The sequence below is a fragment of the Crocodylus siamensis genome, chromosome 5 (genome assembly GCF_052110815.1).
Source record: "Crocodylus siamensis isolate JL-2025a chromosome 5, ASM5211081v1, whole genome shotgun sequence".
In the NCBI taxonomy this organism is placed as follows: domain Eukaryota; kingdom Metazoa; phylum Chordata; order Crocodylia; family Crocodylidae; genus Crocodylus; species Crocodylus siamensis.
Genome location: NC_143399.1, coordinates 122,781,922 through 122,806,958, shown reverse-complemented (window position 1 = coordinate 122,806,958; position 25,037 = coordinate 122,781,922). Strand labels below are relative to the sequence as shown.

At 45.9% G+C, this 25,037-nt stretch overlaps 1 protein-coding gene across 1 annotated transcript in view; it reads right to left on the bottom strand.

The window, feature by feature from the left end:
• Positions 1–25,037, bottom strand: part of AOAH (acyloxyacyl hydrolase) — a 156,453-nt gene that overhangs the window by 110,472 nt on the left and 20,944 nt on the right. Inside the window, exons 4-5 of the mRNA XM_090048689.1 lie at positions 22,517–22,583; positions 16,124–16,223 (exon numbers count right to left, since the gene is read on the bottom strand). Of these exons, the coding sequence (XP_089904815.1) occupies positions 16,124–16,223; positions 22,517–22,583 (167 nt within the window). The remainder of the gene's footprint in view (positions 1–16,123; positions 16,224–22,516; positions 22,584–25,037) is intronic.

The window sequence follows — 25,037 nt, the reverse complement described above, 5'->3', positions numbered from 1 at the left end:
AGGAATAGTAAATTTCATAGATTTCATAGACATTAGGGCTGGAAGGGACGTCGGGAGATCATCGAGTCCAGCCCCCTGCCCAAAGGGCAGGAAGTCAGCTGGGGTCATAGGATCCCAGCAAGATAAGCATCCAATTTACTCTTGAAGGTGTTCAATGTAGGCGCTTGAACCACCGCTGGCAGACTGTTCCAGACCTTGGGAGCTCGGACAGTAAAGAAATTCTTCCTTATGTCCAGCCTGAAACGGTCTTGCAGGAGTTTGTGACTGTTCAACCTCGTCATCCAGGTCCTGGGCATGACCACTAAAACTGTACCCTGCCAAGGTAGGAAGGCCTGGTGGGACTGCTGGTGCCCTTGGGGTGCTCTGGTGAACAGACGTTCCCCCAGATCCTGGTGGTCACCCCTGATAAACTTATAGGTGGCCATCAGATCACCCCTGAGCCTGCGCTTTTCCAGGCTAAAGAGTCCCATGGCTCTCAGCCTGTCATCGTAAGATCTGTTTTCCTGACCTCTGATCATGCGCGTGGCTCTCCTCTGGACTCTCTCAAGCTTCTCCACATCCTTTTTGAATTGTGGAGCCCAAAACTGCATGGAGTACTCCAGCTGCGGCCTCACCAAGGCTGAGTACAAGGGGAGAATGACGTCCCGGGATTTGCTCGAGAAGCATCTATGGATGCACGCCAGCATTTTGGTCGCTTACTAGCTGCAGCATCGCATTGGAGGCTCATGTTCATCTTGTGGTCAATGATGACCCCCAAGTCTTTTTCTTCTGTAGTGCTAACCAACGTAGCACTGCCGAGCCTATAAGGGTGCTGCAGGTTTTTCCTCCCAAGGTGGAGAACCTTGCATTTTTCGGTGTTAAACACCATGAGGTTCTCGTCTGCCCATTTGCTGAGCTTGTCCAGGTCAGCCTGGTTCACCTGCCTATCTTCTGGCATGGATGCTTTGCCCCAAAGTTTGGTGTCATCGGCAAACTTGGCCAGTCCACTCCTAACTCCAATGTCCACATCGTTAATGAAGATGTTGAACAGTATGGGTCTCAGGACAGAGCCTTGAGGGACCCCACTGGTCACAGGGCACCACGATGAGTGACTGCCATCAATCACAACCTTCTGGGTCCGACCACAAAGCCAATTTCCCAGCCAGCGGATAGTGGTGAGCCAAGGCCACAACTGGGCAGTTTGGCCAAGAGGTGATCATGGGATACCAGATCAAAAGCTTTTTTGAAGTCAAGATATATGACATCAATCTCTTCTCCCTTGTCCAGGTGATAGGTCCTTAAAGAAGCCAGAGGTTGGCCTGGCATGCAATGCAGGCAAGAAAGCTAGTCAGTGAAAATGGAAATGGAGGCGTCGGGCGGGAGGGACAGGCTAGGGTAGGGGTTGAGGGGAAGGGGGATGCAGCAGCACAGGTGAAAGTGCAGAGGTGCCTGGGGTGTCAGGTGTCCGGCAGGTCACAGTGTGCCAGAACTCCACTGTGTATATTGAGTCCATGAGTTTCTGTACCTACTATGTAGGAGGCTGATGAAGTGCAGTTCATAGGCCTAGCTCTGAAAAGTGGTTTGCATTGTAATTTGTTCCCTCTCAGCATCAGGCCTAAGAGACTGGAGGCAGAGTGTTTTTTTCGTGAGGAATGTGGCCCCACAGGTAGTTGGGTATTGTTGTCTTTGATAGATTCTGGCGTGCAGTTTGTGGGGGTACTAGAGATAGTTGGCAGGTTTTGTGTTTTGAAATGTAGGAAGCTGGCTTCAGTTCTGGTGATGAGGTTAGGTGCTTGTTTGAATGTACAAACCAACTTTTCAGAGCTGGGCCTACGAACTGCACTTCATCACACACTGGCACACTGCAACCTGCTGGACATCTGACACCCCAGACACCTCTGCACTTTTACCTGTGCTGCTACATCCTCCTTTTCCACCTACCTCCCACCCCAGCTTGTCCCTCCCCCATGATGCCTTCATTTCCATTTTCACTGACTGGCTTTCTTGCCTGCATTACAGGCTGGACCAACTGCTGGCTTCTTTACTATTCCTTCCATCCAGGACCAACTGCAGGTACTTCCAAAGATACATTTTTTAAGTAGTCCTTTTTTCGTAATACACATATAGACATAAAAACACAAGATAAGCCATCACACACCATGAATAACATCATTTGTACAACACAACACAACACAACACAACATCTTTACTTATTGCTGTCAATTCCTTTATAAAAAGAAAAGCTCTGTGACAGTTCTGTTTGGGTACCTTTGATGCTGCTGCTGATGCTACTGGTGTTGAGCCAGCTAAGTTATTTTACCTGTTGTCATGTGAAGTGGAGGACTGGTTGTGAGGCTGTAGGGGAGGAGGAGGCCTCACTGGGGCACACTGCCATGTTGTGCCAGAAAGGGTGCACCTTAACATACATACAATGTCACCTATCCACATCATGAGTTTTGCCTGCCTGTAGCTTGGGGTGCAGGGACCTGGATAACAGACTCCCCCAGTGAGACGCAGACAGCTGGCAGGCTTCATGGCCTGGCAAGCCCCAGCACTTAGGCCTGCACTAGATTTCACCCCCTGTGCCCCAAGACAGATGCAGTCACCCAAGCACCCACCCATACCACGAGTATTGCCTGTCAGCAGCTTGGGGTGCAGTTCCCCCCAAACCTCTGGATCAATCTTCTTGAAACTTGGCAGGCTTTTTGGCCTGAGCAGAGGCCACCACTCCTGCAGTTTTCAGCCCTCTGTACCTTAACACTCACAGGATCATCTGTCATGAGTTTTGCCTGTCAGCAGCTTGGCATGCAGTTCCCCCCAAACCCCTGCACTGATCTTCTTGAAAGTTGGTATACTTTGTGGCCTCACCAGGGGCTATCACCCCTGCAGTTTTTATTCCACTGTGGTGTAGCATGTAGACGTGACAGGAGTTTTGCTTTCAAGAATGTGGGGTGCAGTTTCCCCTGCACCAATCTTCTTGAAACTTATTAAGCTATATGCACTCAGTAGAGGTTACCATCCCTGCAGGTTGCACCCAAATCAGAGATAAAACAACAAAGTTACAGATATTTAATTGATCCCCCATTATAGCTTCTAGCCAGATCTCCAAAGCGGCTCTGAAGGTTTGGAGCCACTTTGGCTGGATCGAAGTATCAAACTAATCTGGAGCTCTGGATCAGATCCCTGCCATCTGAAGTGGCTGGATCTGAAGCTGGATCAGATAGCTGCTGACTTGCACAGGCCTACTATGTAGCATATAGACTAGAAAAGCCAGTAAAGAATCAAGACATTGTCTCTTCCCATTGGGCAAATTCTGTCCCCAAATACAAATATGTATCTTCCATTTGCAATAATTATTTTTTATGCATATTACCAGCTTCTCTGCTTCTAAGAAAAGTAACTAGAGAAACAGACAGGAAAAATAAACTTAAATTTCAATAGAATGTACCCTAAAATTTCCAGCATGCGACTATTCCAACCAATATACTGGATGTGGGCAGAAAGTGCAGCAGGAGGGAAGATTTTTTCAGAAACACGTGTCTTATTAACTGTATCTACTCTGACCTCACCTTCATCAGGAGCTAGATCAGAAGGGACAGCCAAATGGCCTGTTCATATGGAAATTATCTTTGCATGCAGTGCTAAGTGCCAGTTCCTTTCCTCTTCTCTAACTATGGAAATTACTCCAGGAAGGAGGGAGAATTGAGGAGAATGGACTCTGTAGGTGCATCCACATGAGTGTGCACTTGCGTCTTGCAGCATCTCAAAATCCTCTGAGACACTGTAAGGGGCATGTGCAGGAATAAAAAAACATTCCCTGCACTGCAAATTTGCAGCACAGAGGCTACATTAAACCCCCCAGGGGTCAAAAAAAAAAAACTGCAGGGGAAAAAAGCAGGGAAGGGCACGGTCCCAGACCATGCCCGGAAGCAACCAGAGGCTTGATCCTCCACCGAGATGCTCTGGTAGCCAGCCAGGGCATCTCTATGTCTAGCCTTACCTCAGTGCTGAAGTATGCTGCCTGCCCATGCAGGACAGGCAGTGTGCCAACCAGAAGGAGGTGGACCTGGGCTCCTGCCAGTATGTAGGGAGTGGGGGGGGCACTGGAGAGGGCAGAGAACCATGGGGGGGAACTCCACTGGCCCCACCTGCTCCCCCAGTTCCCTGGATCACTGCCCCACCTGGCCCCATCCCTTGCGTGCTCCCCCAACCCCCACACTCACTGGCAGTAGCAGCTGCTGTCAGGGTCACTGGGGCATGTGGTAGAGCCCCTTTGTGCAGCACTGGGCCCGGGTGGCAGCCACAGTGGCCCCAGCTTCCTGACAGTGTGTGGAGCTGCACAGCACACTGCTGACCCTGGCTGCACCTGTGCAATCGGGTAGTGGCAGTGCAGGTGCCAGGCAGGCGGTCAGGGGTGGGTCCTGCTACCCCCAATGCACAGGGCCTCAAGCCTCCAGTGACTCCCACAGCAGCTGCTACTGCTGGTGAGTATGGGGCTTTTTATTTTTTTTCTGAGTCCCAGACTGCTGGGGCCAGGTGTGTGTGGGGGGGCATCAGGAGCAGAGCCAGGTGGGGGGGCAATCGGGGAGGCCCGCTGCCCTGTGCTGTGCAGGCGGGCTCTGCCATGAGGCCGCAGAGCCCCCAGAGCCCCTGGGACTTTCTGGTGAATGTGAGGCTTTTTTTTTTTTTTTTTTTTTAAGTGCCAGGTGGCTGGGGGAGTGGGCACAGGGTGGGACCAGGCAGGGCAGCAATCCAAGGGACTGGGGGAGCAGCAAGCAGGGGCATGGGACTGGGTGGGGCATGTGGGCCCTGCAGTGGGGGTGGTAGCTTCTGTGGGGGCTATAACCCCTGTGGGGCAGGGGACCCACCCCTCCTGAGCAGCCCCCCCAGCTCTTCCACAATCCACCCACACCTACCTTCATACCCCACAGCCCCCCACATCCCTCCACAGCCACCCACATCCCCCCTCACCCCTTCTGCAAACCCCACATCCCCACAGCACATACCCTGTGTGTCCAGCTGCCAGACAGGATGAGACCTGCTGGCAAGAGCTGTGTCTGCAAGGGTAACTGTTCCCACATCCTGGGTAGTGAAGGGGTCAGGGGGAGCTCTAACTGCTCTATGGTAAGAAAACCAAAGGCAAACAGTAAAACATATAGATATTTAGAATTCATTTTATTATGATGAGAGAGACACTGGTAGGCTTCCAAACTGCTTTAACACTGTAGATATATCAATAAAACATTGCCTTACTGATTGCTGTCTCTCTGTCTCTCACTCTCTCTCTCTCTATATATAGTGGTCTTTTGGTTTAATTGTGGAAGAACATGGATTTTGGGGTATTTTACAGAGTGACTTTGGGATTTTTTTATCAGGGATTTTTCAGTTTTAAAATAGGGAACACCAGAATTCTTGCTAGGAGGCAAGTGGCAGGACCCAGGCAGAAGAGTCTGCTCAGAGCTGGTACCCTGGACCCAGTTGGAGGTGACTGGCCTCTTGGCCAGTTGGTGCCAGGAGGACACGTTTTGACAGTTCAAAGCAGGCCACCACACTGGGAATATCTTCCGGGCGATAACTGCCCAGATTGCCAGGCAGGGGCACACATGGCAGTAGTGCTGTACAAAGGCCAACCCTGCAGCCACAGCCCACTGGCAGCTGGCCCAGAGGGGCAGATACCTCTACGGGTTATGCAGTCCCCATCCGGGTCTGGCAGGTGCACAGCAGGTCACAGCCAGGCAGCAGCCCCCACTGCCAGACTGCTGCAGTGGGTAAGGGTGCAGGGAACTCTCAGGGCTGCTTCAGCAGTCCAGCTGGCACAAGGGGTAGTGTCCCCAGGTACCAATTGGCTGGGACCCAGAAGCTCCTGATATTGAGTAGCCCCGAGCTACTTGCCAGGGTAGATTTTTGTACTGATGGGGCCAGCACAAGGCAGGTTTTTATACTGCTGGGGACAGCACAGGTGCTGGCCCTGATCTCTAGCTCCCCCTGACTGCAGATCCAGGAGGAGCCAGGCAGGATTATTTTGCCCCAAGTGGCACAATTTACCCCACACCAAAGTGCAAGTGCAGGCACATGCACTGAGGCAAAAAGCCCTGGCTCAAATTTGCACCACTTCTATTTTTTTGGGAGGTGGCACACATCCTTTCCCCCCCGCCCCTCCTTAATTGAAAGGGAGACCAAGCTCTTCAGTCTAATGGTTCTATCTAGTCTTTGACTAAGAGCTCCATTTAGGAACTATTACTATGAGCTACACAGACCACACGCACACCCCGTGCCATAACTTAATGAGGATGCAACCTTCTCTTCCTGCTTCTACACAGAAGCAGCACTGTGTTCTTTGGATGCCATGTGGTAGTTCATTGGTGAACTCCTGAACTCCTCCTCTAAGGAAGGAGGAGGAGACTCAAAGCCATCTAGAACAAGCTCCATTTCATCTGGATTAACAAACATGTCCCTGGGCTGCGTGTACTGCTGTTGCAATGCTACCAAAGGCTTCAGTTTGCAAACAAGGGTTGGGAAAAAACTGACTACTGTATGGGATCAAAAGTTTCCTTGATTCTTTTTCTACTACTCTTTTAAAAGCCCATGAACTGCATTCTGTATCAGCCCATCAATACATTTTCTGCCAGGTTTACTTTTGAATGCTGGATCCTCCTCAAATAAAAGCTGTAATCCTCTCTCATTCATCATGTTTCTTAATAAGAACAGTTAATGCAAATTTATTAGAAACCGTTACTCTTCTAACTCAGGGCCTCTCCTTTATTTTTATTTTCCTTTTGCTTTCACTAAGCAGATAAAGGTACCAATACACTGGATGTCAAAGCAAATGCTAGATTCATTCTATTTCTTTACCTCATTCCTTTAATCTTGCATTTCTGCATCTTAATGAAGCAGTAAGGGGCAGCAGCTCTAAAAGCAAAACACTTCTTATTTTAAGAAATGTTTCCTATGTGCAGGATCAGTAAGATCAGATGGGGTGGCTGGAAAGTCTATACACTGGACTCGAAACATCTAGCTTTCCAATTATAGGTGTGAAATATTGGTCTACCCTGCTCTTGAGACTCTATCCCCCTAAGACAGTTACATTCAGTTCAATGCAGCTTATTGCATATAGGCGTTTCTAAGGAGACCTAGAGTCAGCTTATTCTTAATTAAAGATCTCATGGCACCCTTTTTGTCAGAGCTGATGATTGCCCTAGTGTCCATTTCCTTGCCTGCACATTTCTGTAGTGATATGCAGTATGTTGTGGACCAGTCTGCCCTTCTCACATCCCAGAGGAGTCTGCACTATGGTGGAGTTGCAGGGATATAATTTGTGTAGTGCTTTGGGATTCTGCTTGAGGGAATCTGCTGTGCTAATATATGATGTTATTACAACAGTAGATTGTAGCATTGCAGAACAGACTTACAATGCAAATGCAGTTCAACGAAGCAGACAACCAGCTGAGGAATGAACTAGCATTTTCTTTGTCACTGCATTTTATTTTCTCCAACAAATTGTAGGAGGAGATGGCACTAGAGATGGCATGAGGCACTACTCAAACAACTGTGTACTTGTTTTTGCAGAGTCCTCTTTAGCTTGTTTAAGGTTCAGTTATGGATGGGATAGGCAGTCTTTATCCTTTGTAGATCCTATAAATGCAGTCTAAAGATGGGAATGCTTAAAACAGGGAACCAAAAAATGGAGAAAACAGGATTTTTTTCAAGGCTCAGCCTGCTTAAATGTAATAAATTGTTTGGTAACCTGATATTGATAATTTCCTCACCCCCTTGATCCCATCTGTAATAGCCAGGGATCACAAACAAAAGAAATGGGCTCAAGTCACCCAGTTCAAATTTGGTTCCAAATTCAGTTTTACCAAGCATTTCAGGGGCATTCAGATCCAGGAACTTGGTTCAGACTCATCCTTATAAGATCATATCTAACATTTAAACCTGAGAAGATAAGCAGAGGCCTGATGAAGGGTGAAAAGATTTTGTGGTTCTAGTTTTGTCTTTTTAAACAGAGACCAAAACACAAACTTGCTGCTTCTTCCACATACATTTATTCTCTCTTTGCATGTTAAATTTGAGATCTAGCTGAAAACCAGCTGAGATACCCCTATTCAGGAAGCACAAAGCTTTCTCTCCATTTGAGTGATTTTTATTCTCAGGATTTGGATGCTCTGTATAGCCAGATCAGATACAATCCAATATTTCTCTGGCAGAGGGAAAAGCAAGGTGGGTGCACACAGGTGTCTGAAACAATAAAATATAGTTCCCACTGTAACCAATTGTTTCCATTAGTGTCTTTGTTCTTATCTTTCCTTTGTATCAGGTTCCTGCTTTGCATTGACATGCTAATAGACCAGAGGTTCAGTTCTAATATGAACAACTGACTAAGTGCTATTTTCAATTTACCCTGTCTCATTTAACTCATTTTAGTATTATTGAGATTTTTAGCAAATCAATCTGTCTCCTGAAAGAAGCATAACTACTTTAACACAGAAGCACACTATAAGGCCAGGTTTACTCCAAAGGCTTTTTCCTCGTATAGTGTCATTGGTTAGGAGTATGACTGACTTTGCAATACTTCTAAGCCAGCAAAAGCATAGTGTACTTGCTTTTATCCTAGTTATACCAGCATTAGTGCTCTCCTGGTAGAGATTATATTAGCAAAAGCTGCATTCACAGTAGGAGAGCTTTCTGATCTTCAAACAGTTTCTAGAGCAAACTCCCTTTGAATCCCAAACAGTAGGGACCCCAACAAACTATGTTGAGCACTAGGGCTGCATGAAGCTTCAGTCCCTGATTTGATTTGGCAAAGATTCAACCCGATTCGGCAGCCAAATCTCTGAATCTGAACTGAATCAGGAGACCTTTTAATCTCTGTGAATTGAATCAGAATCTTCGGAATTGATTCAGAGAGATGTGGAAAGATTCGGCAATTTGGACATTTGGCTTTAAATGTTTTTTTCTACATACCTCAAGGTAGCAGGTGGCTCGTGGATGCTGAGATGCTGGGGCACATGGAGTGTCCCAAAGGAACATGAAGGGCTCCCCAGTGCACTCAGCAGCAGACCCAGAAGCACTTCTGGTCCCCTTCTGGGTCTGCTAGGGAGCATGCTAGGAGCGCCCCCCAGCCCCCTGGCTTGGTGACTGGTGTCCTCTGGATCTGGGGGGCACCCAGGCTCCCCTCGTGGCTGATTGCCAAGCTGAGAGGCTGTGTGGGGGGGGCACTGCACTCTCCAGTGGGCCCGGAAGTGGACTGGAAGTACTCCCAGCCCACTTCCGGGTTCACTGCTGAGCATGCGGGGGGTCCCCCCTACGCTCCTGTGGGATGCTGCATCTGCCCCAGCATTGCAGTGTTCACAAGCCATGCCTGGTACCTCAAGGTATGTAGATCCAACATCTAAAGCTGTGTCTATGGCTGAATCACTGATTCTCTGAATCAGCATTGAATCTTCAGATTTAGATTCAGACAAATCAAATCGGGGACAGTGATCTGAATCAACAAGTCGAATCTCTGTCCCCAATCCAGGCCGAATCTGAATCAAGTATGGCCTGTTTCACACACCCCTACTGAGCACCTGACCTACCAAGCTACAGTGAATGCACGCAGGAAAAACTTTGATAACAGTGACAAAATGCAGAGATAGAGTCCCTCACAAAACATACTACAGGGAAGGTATATGAGAACTCAAATGTAAGGTCAAATTTAAGACAAGTGAAAGTAAGTCAGTGCAGGTCACATCCTGGCCTCACTGCAGTTAATGATCATTTTGGTATTGAATTCAATGGGACTGGAATTAATCTAGTACAGGGGTGTCAAACTCATCCAGCCTCATGGGCTAGATGAGTGGCCTGGGCCTAATCCTTATGCTGTATCAGGCCTATGGCCCCTCCCTTTTACCCCCTCCTTAAGCATATAGGATCCGACCCCCATTCCAGCCAGTCTGGGATCTGTAGTCTGTGTAGCACAGACCCAGAGGCAGCACTGAGTGCTGGATGGTGCACTTCTGTCAGAGTGCACCTGTAGAGCACTTGCAAGGGGCCAACTGCATGATAAATATCACTTCAGGGCCCAAGATAGACAGGGTATTAACCTAAACTGCAGTCACTTTTTGGCTGCTGGCAATTCTCCCTAGTTAGAAATTTGTACATCAGCATGAATCTAACTCCCTTTCCAAATGACCATATAACTTTGCTTGCTGAGTCAAATAAGTTTCTGGTGGAATTACATTTGTACCGAGGGGCTAGAGGCAGCAGCAAGGGCTTACCTTTTGTGTCTTCTGTGAAAAAGATTCTGTTGGGGACACCTCCTAACTAATCAAACTTACTAAAACACAAGCATAATGCAACAGGATGTCCTGACTAGTTTGTGTTTCTGCACAGGTGCACAGCTTTTGCCCTGCCCTAATGCCCTCATTTATTTTAAAGGTGATGATGTCAATATCTCTTAGGTGGATTTGGAAAACTTGAATGCTGTGCTAAAGATGGTCTGGCAACATTCGTATATAACAGAGAAAGTATGTTTCCTCACGCTGCAAAAACCTGAATAAACAAGCTGAATAAATCTGGAAATCTATGCCGGGGCTAGCAGGAACACAATCCACCTGCCGACCTCAGAGGTCAGTGCCACAGCCTGCTTGTAGCCAGCATTCAGATCCCTGCAGAGATTGTGGAAACTGGAAGTATGAAAGTAGCATGCCTCTGGATTTCCCAGCTCACCTCCACTCCCTTTCCAGTGGGAGGACAGTATGAAAATGCATTCCACTCCACACAACATCCATCCAAAACTGCTATGGCCACCCTCCCACATCTGTATGTATAGACTAGGGTTTTTTCCAACCCTTTTTAGTAAGTGTACCCCAGTGGCCCCCTTTTTAGTAAGTGTACCCCTGGGGAACTGGGGGGGGTAGCGAGCAGCTGGACACAGAGCAGGGGCATGGTGAGTGGTGGAGTGGCAGCAGCAGAGCACCTGTGTGGCCCTGCTTTTGCCCTGTCCCATCCCTGCTCCTGTGAAGCAGCAGTTCAGGGTGGCTCTGTCCCTGCTCACCCCTGCGTACACCGAGACCTTTCAAAGGACCCCCAGGAATATGCATACCCACCCCCAGTTGACAGTCCCTGGTATAGACCATGTTGGGGACTTGTCAGCTCCAGCCCTGATAAGTGAGTTTCATCCTGCATGAATTAGATGATGTTTTCTGATCATAATTAACCTAGTCTCCTAATACCTTCAGAAAGGTTAGCACAAAATTAAACTTGTGCTAATGTGTCAGAGACCAAGGAAGTATGTAATATACTGCATGCATCATTAACTTAGTTTACAATATCTTAGTTAAGTAAAGTTTGCAGGACCTTTGGATCAGGGACTCACTGGCCTATAACATTTGCCCTGGGTGAAACAACATGTTACAAAAATGATATCTATATGACTGAAAAAGCTGTTGAATGTCAAATTGCTGTGGATATTTGTGGTTATGCAGACAATTAAAAACAGATATTTATGCTACTCTATAAAGAAAAGAATCTACATATTTATGGCACTCACTCTGCCAGTACAAATGTTGTACTCATTCTGGGAAAGTGTGCATCCAAAACCTTAAATGAATAAATGATGTACCTGAAAATCAATAGAGTTGAACCAAAGTCATTAGTATTAAAGTCTTGTTCAAACACTTGGCAGGAGACTAGCCAACATTTGCAGGCTCATGTAACTGAAATGATCAATCAAATTATAAACCAAAGGAGCAAATGTGAGGTAAACTGGGTTTTATGTGTCTGTGTCTCTGACTGCATATTGCATTTTTTGCTTATACTTCATCTTTACTCAGTGTGACTTGTCACAGAGTTACTGTGTGCAATTTATCATGTATGGATTCTTGCTGAAACACTTTTCTTTCCCCTCTTCAGCAGCCTCATGGGCCACTCAAATGGTTAAAGATTGAGGAATAAGGTTGGAAAACCTATTTTGTTAATTGATCTGCTTGGCTCCTGATGAGAGACAAATGAAGCTTTGCAGAAATGGGAACAAGCAAATACTGATCAGCTGGAGATGGCTTATTACCAGAGGCATTCTTTGGGCCAGGCAAACAAGAATCTCAGCTTTTTTAAAAAAAAGCAAAATAGTATATCTTCAGCATTTTTCCTGGCAGATATATTCTGGAAATTTTAGTCAATATAAAGATACCTCTACAGCTGAAAGGAGCAAGCAGATGGGTACCACTTCTATTGCAGGAGTGAACCAAAGAATTCACACCAGCGCCCAAGGTGAAGTCCATTGAAGTCACTGGGAATTGTAGCTTTGCATTCAGTGGTGCCAAGATTTCCCCCAACCTATCTGTTTATATAAAAGCAGGCCTATCCCCAAACCATTTGTTAAACCCCCTCCCCTCCACTCTCAAAATTCTTATTCTGGATCTCAGCATGGCAGCATGCTAATGGTGGATAGCAGTAATTGTTTCAGATGAAGGACATAGCAAAAATATTTCTGGGATTATCAAAAGACACTGTTGCCATCATTCCTTCTTTAAATATTCAGCCTTTTCTGAGGCCGGGACTGAACCAGCTAGTGTCTGCTCTCAGAGTGGTACTGACTCCAGGAACCAATCAGTGGCACACAGTGCACTAGTCCAGCAAACACTGCTGAGGCCTGCACTAGTCCAAGAAACACTGTACAGTTCACTTCCTGCTTTTCCCCTTTTTTCCAGTGGGCACCTATCTGGTAGTCCTAACACATGCAGAGATTGGGGTACAGGGGTGGTTCTGCTCTTCCTCTCTCCCCTGCATAGACATATAGTCCAAATCAAAATCTAGCCCTCAGATAGGTGTTGCATTGCAGTTGCAACTACTGTTGCCATTGCACCAACTGCCAGAGGAACTCCCCCCTTGTTTTTCCCAGTGTGGATAGGAGCACACAGTGCCCTTAACAAATCCTGCCCTATCATTCCTAAAACACCCAAAGCAGCAGCAGGATCAAGCAGTAGGCCTGTGTGAAGCTTCAGTCCCTGATTTGATTAGGTGGAGATTCAGCCTGATTTGGTGGCTGAATCTCCAAATCCCAGCTGAATCAGAGGACCCGTTAATCTCTCTGAATCGAATCGGAACCCTCAGAATCAATTCAGAGAGATTAGGAAAGATTCAGTGATTTGGACATAGACGCAGCTTTAAATGTTTTTTCTACATATTTGTAGGTTTTCCAACCTTATACCTCAATCTTTAACCATTTGAGTGGCCCATGAGGCTGCTGAAGAGGGGAAAGAAAGGTGTTTCAGCAATAATCCATACATGAATGTTGCAATGCTGGGGCACAAGGAGTGTCCCACAGCAGTGTGGGGGACTCCTCAGTGTGCTCAGCAGTAGTCCCAGAAGTGGAACAGAAGCACTTCCGGTCTACTTCTGGGTCTGCTGGGGAGTGCACAGGGGGCCTGCCCTGTCCCCTACCCAGCTTGGCAACTGGTGCCTCCTGGATCGGGGGGGGGCACCTGGTCCCCCTGCAGCCAATCACTGAGTTGGCAGACCTGGCGCTCCCTGGTGGACCTGGAAGTGGATTGGAAATACTTCTGGCCCACTTCCAGGGTCACCGTTGAGCATGTGGAGGGCCCCCCTGCACTCCTGTGGGACATTCCATACACCCCAGCATTGCAGCATTTACAAGCCACGCTGGTACCTTGAGGAATGCAGAAAAAGGTTTTAAAGCTGTGTCTATGTCTGAATCACTGATTTGCTGAATTAGCATTGAATCTTCAGATTTGGATTCGGCCAAATCGAATCAGGGACAGTGATCCGACAACAAATTAAATCACTGTCCTTGATTCAGGCCAAATCCAAATTTGAATTGAATAGGGCCTGCTTCACGCATCCCTATCAAGCAGCTAGCTCTTGCAGCTCTCCTGATTTTCCTTTAGTTATGATACCTCCAAAGGTTTGGAAGGGTGGAAGGATTGGTGGACGCATTTGGGAAGAGTATGAAACTAGTGAATTTTCAAAGGGAGGTTGGGGTGGGGGGACAAAGGTGGAAGAAACATTTTATCAAAAGGAGGAACCACTAGCATGGACAGATTTTCTTGAGCTAGTCCTTTGTTAACATTTTAGCAGCAGACTGGTAGTGTCCAAACTTGCTTGGTTCAAGCAGCCCTCTTTTTTCATTCACCCTGGTAGCACACCCATTGCTCTAACTATTGTGTACTGGAAGATCCAGTGACTGGGGGTGCACTGATAGTTTTTTTGAGCCAGTACTGATGACCAATTTTTAATGTGCCTTAACAGCTGATTACAAACTGTTCATCGATATGTAGTCCCACAGCATGGAGAGTGGTGACCGGCTGGTAACTCTGTTGTGGGGGAAGGGAAGGGGCATGGGGGTGGCAGATTGAGGGCTCTGCAGTGAGGGAGGGAGTGGGACTGGGGCAGGGGCAGGCACTGCACAGCCAGGGTGGGGTGGGGCACAGGATGAAGCCACAAGTGGCTTGTCTGGGAGGTACAGGGGAGGGGCAGCTCTCATTGCTATGCACACCCCAGGAGGGCATGGCGTGCATGCAGCAGCAGGAGCCACGCCCCCCATACCAGCTGCTTGTGGCTCCGTCCTGCGTTCCATCAATGATGGGCAGTGCCAGCCCCTGCCCCAGCCCCTCTCTCACAGTGGGGGCCTCAATCTGCCCCCACCACGCCCCTTCCATCAGCATCTATCATCCACATTATCAGCCACATCAGCCAAGAAAAGCCAATTGCTGACACGGTCAATTTTCCTTGTATCAGTGCCAATCCTACATGGGACCAATGAACTGGTGCACCTCTACCGGTGACTGCATGAAATACACACATGCTCTAAAGTGAAACTTACTGCTGTGTTCCAGACTAGAGCAGTGGCACTTAACCTTTCAGATGAACTATCTGGGACTCATCTGTGGGCTGGATCCCTTGTGGGGTTGGTTCATGGGCCTGGGCCCCATGTGCCTTGATTAGGCCCCATACCACCTCAGCCCAGTCCTGAAACCCAAGACAAACTCTGTGACACACCAACCCTGAATGCCTGATGTAGCTTACAGGTCTGTGCTATCCAGCCCACTGGGCCTGTCAGGGGTCAGAAAATTTGACAGCAGGGGAGTGGCAATTAATGTTGCCACCATTCCTCTGATACCAAATATTTGGACCTCTGTGGAGCCTGGTGGGCTAGATGACATGGCTCTGTGGGCTGGATGTGGTCTGCAGACCAGGGGTTGAGCACCCTTAGACTAGAACGGTGGTTTTCAATCTTTTTTTTTTTTGGAGGATCTCTAAACAATTTCAAATGGAGGTTTGGGCCCCTGTGAATTATAGGTGTAGGTAGTCACATACCTTTGTTTCATCATAGTCATCTTTCATAGACCTCTCAAACATTGGGAGTCCCAGAACACAGACTGAAAAACAACATTGGACTAGAAGATAATGCTTTCCACATTCAACAGTTTGCTCCATATGGAAGTGATCCAAAGCCCATGAAGCCAATGGAAAAGCTCCAAGTAACTACAATAGGCATTGGAGCTGGTCCCAGGTAGAATACTGTCCGGATATATTTAGATTTCTACAATGAGCCTGTCCATAGTTCTAGGGATAAGAATGAGTTCCTAAATAAGTAGCTTTTCAGAAATGCAGAGCACCAAATATATCCCCCAGATGTCAGTGCAAACTGTGCATGCCTAGCCCCTTCAGAAAAAAAAAAAGAACCATTTCTATTCAGATACCTCCCTTACAGGGAAGTAAGTGCCTCTCAGTTTTAAAATTTGTCCTTGAGATGGCATTTATTAAATCATTTTATTTTAATATCTGGGAGCTTAATAATATAATGCCACTGAATCCAGGAACTTTACTCTTCCTAAGCCAGCTCCTCTCATGCATACTGCCACAAGGACATTTGTCCCTATGGCTCCCACTGTCATAAATGCAGCCTGTTTGACATCCATGCCTTTGATACTACAGACAGCAGGATCACACACCTTCAGAGAAACAATTAAAATATGTCACACACCTTTTATTCTAATGAAATGATTCTGAAAGAGCAAACATTGAAAATATTGTTGTTTGCAATTCACAGCATGAAGACTGCACACTGCCTCTTTAAGCCTGACAATTCAAGTTTAACTGCCCTTCACAACACTGAAATTTCAAAAATCCAATAACTCACCTTAGGGGGAGGGTACAGATGACAAAGTGGTTGGCCTGCATCCTGTTTACATAGCTTTATGGAATGGCACACCACATCAGCATTCATTTTGTACTCCAACCTGAGGAGAAATGGTGCAAAACAAAAACTACTAAATCCTCTTGAGTGTTAGAAAATTGAACCTATTTCAATGGAAAAGTAAATCTTAAAAATGTTATGCAAGGCCCTTAGTTCATTTTATTGTGGCTTTTTAGCTCAGCTCAAGCATAGCTGTTGGACAGTAATTATTTTCTGCCAGGGCCCACTTTGCATTTGAAAAGAGGTAGTGTTTTATATATAGCACCTCCAAATATAGTCCTGGGTATAGCCAAAAACCGCACTCTACTGGAGTTTGGGGTCACTGTGGTGGGATTGCTTGTGGCAGAGCAGCCCCTAGAAAGTGCCACCAGGGCCAAACCCCAGAGAAGGGTGAGACTGGGGCACTCTAAAACCTCAGCCCCCACTGCCTTGTGGGTTATCCCTTGGTCAGGAAAGACTAGGGGAGCAGACCCTGACATAAAAGTAAGGGCAGAGCCAGACTGTTGTCTAGAATGGACAGATACATCTGGCTCCCACTGGAAAGTCCTCTCTGGTGGATCAGGTGGCTGAGCAGATATGCTCATCTCCCTGGCTGTGAAGGCAGATGGCAAGAGCTGTGTAGACAATGTAGGGCACCACTTTGGGTGCAGTAGGACCTGATGGCTAACCACTACATCCAGATGTTTCAACATTGTTGTGCTACTGGATTCAGACAGGCCTGGATGACAGAGTGGGGGTGACTCTGCAACCTTTCCTCACTTAAATCAAACTCACGTATAAGTCGTGACACCATCTATCTCTGCCATAGATAAACTCAAGACCTGTAGTGATGGGCGAGCAGCATGCAGCAGGTGTGGATACGCTGGGAGCTGTAGCAGCAGACCTGCACACAGGCAGCTCAAGGCAGAGTTGCTTTTCACTTAAGCAAAGCAGCAGTGGAATTTGTCAGCCCCCCAGGTGACTGAGCAGCCCTACTTAGGATCACACTGCTCACCTCCAAAGCACGAGGAAGGGGCTAGAAAAGGTGCCCTAAACACTGTCTTCTTCACCTTAACCCTGGTCGACATACCACAGCTGATAGGGATCCCACTACAGCAGTCAAAAATCACAGAAAAAGATCAAAAAGCAAAAGGTGGCACCACTCACCTCTGGTAATTGGAAAGTACACATGCTAATAGACTGTAAAACAGCAGAAAGACCAGAAAGAAGAACAGTTGTAGGTGGTAGAGAACTAGCCAGATTCGTCATTTAGATAGTGACCCAGAGTGAAACTCGCCTAACTGAAGAAGGACAACTTACTGAAAGAAGAGCTGGCTACACATTCTTCTGGAGTGACCATAGTAAAGAGGAGTGACATGAAGCTGGTGTTGGGTTTGCTGTCAAAACATAGCTAATCAGCAAGCTTACAAATCTCCCAAAAGGCGTAAATGACAGACTCATGCTAATGAGACTCCCACTGTTTGGGCAAAGATGTGCAACTGTCATCTTCCCTTATGCACCTGCCATGACCAACCTAGATGTGATTAAGGACACATTTTACAAAGAGTCTCTTATTGCAGAAATGCCTAAGGCAGGTAAGTCATCATCCTTGGTGACTTTAATGCTACAATTGGCCCAGGTCATCAGGCATGGCCAGGCATCACTGGAAAAAATAGCCTTGGGAAATGCAACAGCAACAGGCATTTTCTGTTGAGGAAATGTACTGAACACAACCTCCTAATCACCATCACAGTCTTCTGCCTGCCAAACTACAACAAGACTTATTAGATGCACCCATGCACCATGCACTGGCATCTCATTGTTTACATCATCCTCAGGAGAAGAGACAGACAGGAGGTCAAAGTGACAAAGGCCATGAGAACTGCAGAATACTGGACTGACCACAGGCATATAGTCTTCAAGTGGAATATCCAGTTATATGCCAGTAGATGACCATAAGGCAAAAAAGCACCCAAAAGTCTCAGTGTCTCCAAATTGAAACAGGAGAATATGAAACAGGAATTTGTTGACTAACTGCACAGCTAACTAGTAACACCTGAAAAATAGGACATCCTTCAGAGACACTGTGTACTCAGCTACATCTAATACTCTCTGTTCTACCACACGTAAACATTAAGATTGATTTAGTGAATCTGTAGTGATACTGACATAGGGAGACTATTAAATGAGAAACATTGGCTCCATAAAGCCTGCTTAGAAGACAGCACTTCAACATCTAAGAAGGCAGCCTTCAACAATGTCAAGAGGACTGTCTAATGCAAACTCAGAGAGATGCAAAACTCATGGCTGAGCAAACAGGCGGATGAGACTCAATCCTACACAGACAGGAATGATATGAAGAACTTCTATGATGTCCTGAGGACAATCTACAGGCCATGGTCATCAGGAACATCTCCAATATTGAGTGCTGATGGCACCACACTGCTCTTTGACAAATGAAGGATACTGCAAAGATGGGCAGAAGCTTTCAACATCCTCAATCAACAATCATTTATTAGTGAAGAGGCAATTGATTGACTGCCCCAGGTAGATATTAATATATCTCTTGCTGACTGAGACTGTGGAAGCAATTAACCTGCTGTCAAATGGCAAAGCACCTGGAGAAAATGCTATACTAGCAGAGGTCTACAAGGTTGGAGGTTCCTACATGGCTCTGAAACTGACTGAACTCTTCCAGTCAATGTGGATTCAAGGAACTATAGCTCACAAGTACAAGGATGCAACCATCATCCACTTGCACAAGTGGAAAGGCAATAGACAATCCTGCATGGCATCTCCTTGCTGTCAATAGCCTGCAAAATCTTTGCTAGAATTCTGCTGAATCACCTTGTGCAACACATTGAACAAGGTCTGCTGTCTGAGAGTCAGTGCAGCTTAAGGAAAGGACACAGAACGACTGACATGGTGTTTGCAGCTCCTCAACTTCAGGAGAAATGCCAGGAACAGAATTCCAACCTGTACATGACTTTCATTGACCCGATAAAAGTATTTGAAGCAATCAGTCAAGAGGGCCTTTGGAAGATCATTGCAAAATTCGGTTGCCTGGAGAAATTCATTGCAACAGCTAGACAATTCCACGCTGGCATGCTCACTCATGTTGTGGAAGACAGTGAATCCTCTTAACCATTCCCAGTCACCAATGGAGTCAAGCAGTGTTGTGTGACCTCATCCTTCTTCAGTATAATGTTCTCTGCCATGCTTTTGTGACTGTGACACTGGGATTGACATAAAATACCAGAATGATGGCAAGTTCTTTAATTTGAGGAGATTATAGGCAAAAACAAAGTTACAGGAAGTGACTGTTCATGATCTTCTCTTTGCTGTTCCCTGAATGCCAAGTCTGAATCTGACATGCAGCGGACCATGGATCATTTCTCTTCAGCTTGTGACAAGTTTGGTTTCATAATCAATACTAAGAAGACAGAAGTGATGCATGAACCTGCCCCAGGAAAGCCTTAAATAGAGCATCACAGTGAATGACCAAACCAGTCATTGGTTTGTCCACTGCCAAGCCATCCAGAGGACAAGTTCATCTTTCTCAGCAGTGCACAGTCACATGCAGCTGAAATCAATGAAGAAGCCAATGCCAGAATTTCCGAAGTAAGTGTGGCCTCTGGCAGACCATGTATAAATGTGTGGGAGTGAAGAGGCATCAGCTAACAAACAGAACTGAAGGTCTACAAAGCCTCCGTGTTGCCAACCCTGATGTATGCATGTGAAACCTGGGCGGTGTACAGATACCATGCTATGAAGCTGAAGCACTTTCACATGGGCTGTCTGAGGAAACTGATGAGGAAAAGATGGCAAAACAAGGTCCCAGAAACTGAGGTTCTCACATGGGCAGGCATTCCAAGCATCCACACTCTGTTGATGAAATCACAGATGAGATGGGCCGGCCATGTCACCAGGATGTCAACTGAGCAACTACCAAAGAAGATCTTTTACAGTGAGCTAAAGGAGTGAAAATGCTCTCAGGGAGGCCAGAAGAAACATTTCAAGGACTGCCTCAAATCATGCTTGAAACATTTCAGCATTGACCCAAAATCTTGATAAGATCTTGCTCATGATCATTCCACCTGGTGAAGTCTCATCCATACTGTAGCTACAGTCCATGACTGGAGAAGAACTGCTGAGGCAAAGCAGAAGCTCAGACAGCATAAATCTCACAACCACAGAATGTCCGCTGTTGATCAAGCAACCCAAAGTGGCATCTCTTGCTCAGTGTGCCATAGATAGTTCAAAGTACAAAAGCTGCCTATACATCAGCAGCGAGGCTGCTCTGATGCACTGTAACTACAGTTCATCAGAGCAGGCTTGATTAACTGAGTCTGCTGGAGCATGGTAATTGTAAAGGCTGTGCAAAGCTTCAGTCCCGGATTTGATTTGGCGGAGATTCGGCCTGCCTCAGTGGCAGAATCTCTGAATCTGAATTGAATCAGGAGACTCTTTAATTTCTCCAAAGTGAATCAGAACCCTCCGAATCAATTTGGAGTGATTCAGTGATTTGGACATAGACACGGCTTTAAATGTTTTCCCTATATACCTTAAGGTAGCAGGCAGCTCGTGAATGCTGCAATGATGGGGCAGATGGAGTGTCCCACAACAGGAGTCCTTCGCATGCTCAGCAGCAGACCCAGAAGTGGACCAGAAGCAGTTCTCGTCCACTTCTGAGTCCACTGGGGAGCATGCTGAGGGCGTCCCTGTACCCTTCCTGCTTGGTGACTGGTGCCTCCTGGGTGTGGCACCTGGGGTCCCCTTGTGGCCAGTCGCCGAGTTGGGGGCAGCGTCTGCTCGGTGGCAAATCTGGAAGTGGAGCAGAAGCACTTCTGGTCCACTTCCAGGTTCACCCATGAACATTCGGGGGTGGGGGCGGGTGCACCCCTGTGTGCATTGCAGCATTCACGAGTCTCACCTGGTACCTCAAGGTATGTAGAAAAAAATAGAACCTGTGTCTATGGCCGAATTGCTGATTCTCTGAATCAGCATTGAATCTTCAGATTTGGATTCGGCTGAATTGAATCAGGGACAATGATCCAAATCAGCAAATCAAATCACTGTCCCTGATTTGGGTTGAATCTGAATCCAAATCGAATATGGTCCGTTTTGCACACCCCTAGCAATTACCATGCTCCAGCAGACTCCACAGTCTCGTGTATCAGCAGCTCTGCACTTAAAAATCCTGGTGGGGGTGCTTTAAGTAAAGCTCATTCAACAAGCTTTAGATAAAATGCCTCCACTGCCATTTTTAAACTCGGGGCTGCTGATACATGAGACACTGGAGCTGGAACTTTAATTAGAACTACTCTAATTAAAGTGCACCCCCCCTCCCCCTCCCAGAGCAGGTGTAAAAATGCCCAAATTAGCCTGATCAGTCACTCACATGCTCACAAAAACCAAACTAAGCAGTGATGTCATGATCATCTTCAAATTCAAAGAATGAACAACAACAAGAACCTGCAAATAAGTTAGAATTGTACTAGTTTTTAATCAATAATACCAATAACACTAATTCAATTTGGCAAGTCTTTGACTGACAAATATTCAAGTCTGATTTAACAAAATAATCAGGAATCTTTTTTCACCTCTAATAAGACATGAGTATCAAGACTAGTTTTCTTTACTTTTTTACTTATTTTTAATAAGGCACATCTCTAGACTTAGGAAGAATTAAATCAAAATGTTTGATTATTGTGCATCTTAGTTTTGTAAGCAGTTTATAGTCCCTAGGCTAGATTAAAAAGCCCTAAGGAAGTAGAAAGTACAGCAAGAACTCAGTTAATTAATCTGAGAACTTTCTGAGAGGAATAAAATGACCTAATTCTATTTTTAAAGTAATTTACATTGCTTAGAAGGGCTCCCAAGTGCTCCAATCAAGGTCAGGGCTAGGTACAAGTGAAGAATTGACAGTGAAAAATGTCATTAAGGTAAAAGTGGAAATCATGGGACAAGAAATTAAAATATTGTGACCCTTTAGAAAAATCTCTCACTCACCCACTGCTAATTTTATTCAGGAAATTACTCCCAAGCCAAATGGGATGAATTTAAAAATATAATTAAGTCAGGTGGACCTAATTTGAGATCTAATTTTAGAAATAGAAATACACTGTAGAACTACATACTGTAGTAGTTATGCATTGTGCAGTAGCAAAGTATTCATTCACTTATAGCCAGCAAGGGTGGCTGGACTACTTAATCTAGTATCTCTCTAGTATACCAGATGTGGGAAAAAAAAGTGTATTGTAATACTAATGGGACTTGAGGAATGAAAACACTGCACTGAAAATATATCAGCACAATTTAAAAGAAAAGTCCTTTAGGTGGTATCTTAATACTTACAGTTTAACTAGTTCTGGTCCATAAATTTCAGCAACCAAATAACAGATATCCTGAAAGTGAAGTTTTTCTGGAAAACACACATGTTGAAGTATGTGAGCATAAGAAATACAGCAGAATTTGCTTTATCAAGAGAAATACCATGCAATTCTTGAGAAAGGCATGTGGTCAGTTACTAGACTGAGCACAAAACCAGGCATGAGTAAACATATCTTTCTAACTAGGGTTTGACAATTACACCCTGTATCGTTAGTCAAGCCACCCAGACATGTTGAATTTAGTTAATGTTTGTTAAGTGCTTTGAATATGAATGGTGCATAATATGAATGGACACTTGCTAAGAATATCTTCTAAGCAACTTAAGGGCCAAGACTTTGCTAAAAAGAAGCATGCAAAAACAGATATATCAATATATAGAAAGGCATGCATGTATTCGTATTTTGGCCAGAATTATGTTAGTGTCTTCAAGTGTTTACGCAGGTTTAAAAAAATGAGCAGGAATAATTATACTTCAACAATATTTGTTATGTTCCTTTAAGGAACATGGCTTTTCTGGATGGCAAGTCTCATTCTTTTCAACTAAATGAATCATACTACATGTCAAAGTATATTGTATGATATACATTGCTAATGATTTTTTTTTCATATGCTACTAAAAAAGAATGGCACTTGGGCTATTTTATTAGCATTGAGGAAAGAGAAGTGCACTTCTGAGAGGGAGTCTTGAATTTGAACGCAGTTGCAAAATAACAGTAAGCTTCAGTCTTGCAGTTCCTAGGAAGGAAAGCTAAACACGTCCCCCCCTCCGTCCCCCCATGATGATTGCAAACTGGATTCAGCAACACACTTAAGCATTGTATTAAGTCTTTTTCTGTTGGAAGTATACTTATTAAACATGTGCATAACTCCTAGGGAAGTTACTTTAATGAAAGGATATGGTAAAAAATTAGATTTAGACTGCTGAATTGGAGCTTTACTTTAAATCAGTCTCCTACATCTTACAGCTGTCAACTGAGTGTCTGTTTTTTGCATATTAATAAGCAGTAAATCATGAGTCATAGCTAGATGTTAAAATTTAGGTTCATTTACACAGTTGTTTGTGTGGTAGAAACAGCAATATATAGAAACAAGAACAAAGAAGCATATAGTCCTAGTACCCTGTCCTTGTCTTCAGCTAGTTTTCCCTTAAATATGGCATTGCAAACTCAGTGGACCTCTAGTTTAGCATCTGTAGATTAGACAACTGAGTAGTGAGAGACTGGCCACCTAAGCACCTCCACTTACCTTTATAATGCCTGAAAATTAGGTACTTGGTCCTAGGATGATCCAGATAGACAGGTTTAGGCTCCTAGGATGCCTACACACTCAATGGGAAGTCTTGCATATCTCCCTAGAGTGATTCAGATTTAGTCACCCATGCTTTGCATAAAGTGAAAGGGGAGAGTTAGGTGCTTCCAAATGGCAATTTAGACAGCTGAGAGGTTTTTTGAAAAAGCCAATAAGACAATGCTAAGCCCAAGATCCCACTCCTTAGTGGAATTTGGGTGCTGCCCTTCACTCATGATCAAGAACACCTAGACAAGGGTCTGATAGACTTTTACAAGCAGCAAGCTGGAGCAACCCAGCTCCAGTCCAGTGCAGGCTCAGCAGCTTTAGCGGCATATCAGAAGCAGAGGGCTTCCCTATGCCTATGTTGGAGCAAAGCAACTAGGGAGCTGGAAGCTGTGCCCAAGCTGATGCTTCTCTTCACCTCCCTCAACCCTGCAAACTCCCAGGCTGTGGCACAGGTGCAGCTTCCAGCCAGTGGCAGCATAAATGCAACTAGAAACTGCATTTATGCTGCCACTGCTTCTCCCCATTCCTCCTCTTCTCCACCCTTGGCTGCAGCGTGGGCACAGCTGGAGGCTGCTCAGCCCTAGCACAGCTCCCCACTAGCTGGAAGCTGCACTCATGCTGCAGCCACAGGGTGGGGACGGGAAATAAGGAGAAGTTCCCTAGCTCCAGTGCAGGCATAGGCAAAGTCACCCAGACCATGTTAAACCAGAGCCAGGAGGGGAGAGGGCAGGAAGAAGTAGTAGTGGTATGGTCACAACTCAAAATTGTCCAGCCACAGTGCAGCTCTTTGCAGCCTGGCCCCAATGAGTGTGAGGACAAACAAAACCCTCCAGCTTGAAAGGCTGGATTTGTTGACCCCCAGACCCCTTATGAAGGTAGGAAAATAATGAGGGCATGGGGATGCCTGGGAAACTATTTTCACAGTTGCCAAGCACTTCATAGTAGTCATCCTAGAAACGAGGGAAACGTCAGTCCAAGGCCTCCACAACCTGAGATGATTCAGACCCACATCTCCCACTTCCCAGGAGAGTGCCCTAACCATCAAACTACAGAATGGACTGGTGCAAGGCACTCTCCACCCCTGCCTACTGAAGAAGCCGGGCTACTGGATAGTAGAGCTGTGTGAAATTTTGCTGGCCGTTTTGTTCCAACACTGTTTTGACCAATTTTGAGGTTGAAACAGCAAAAT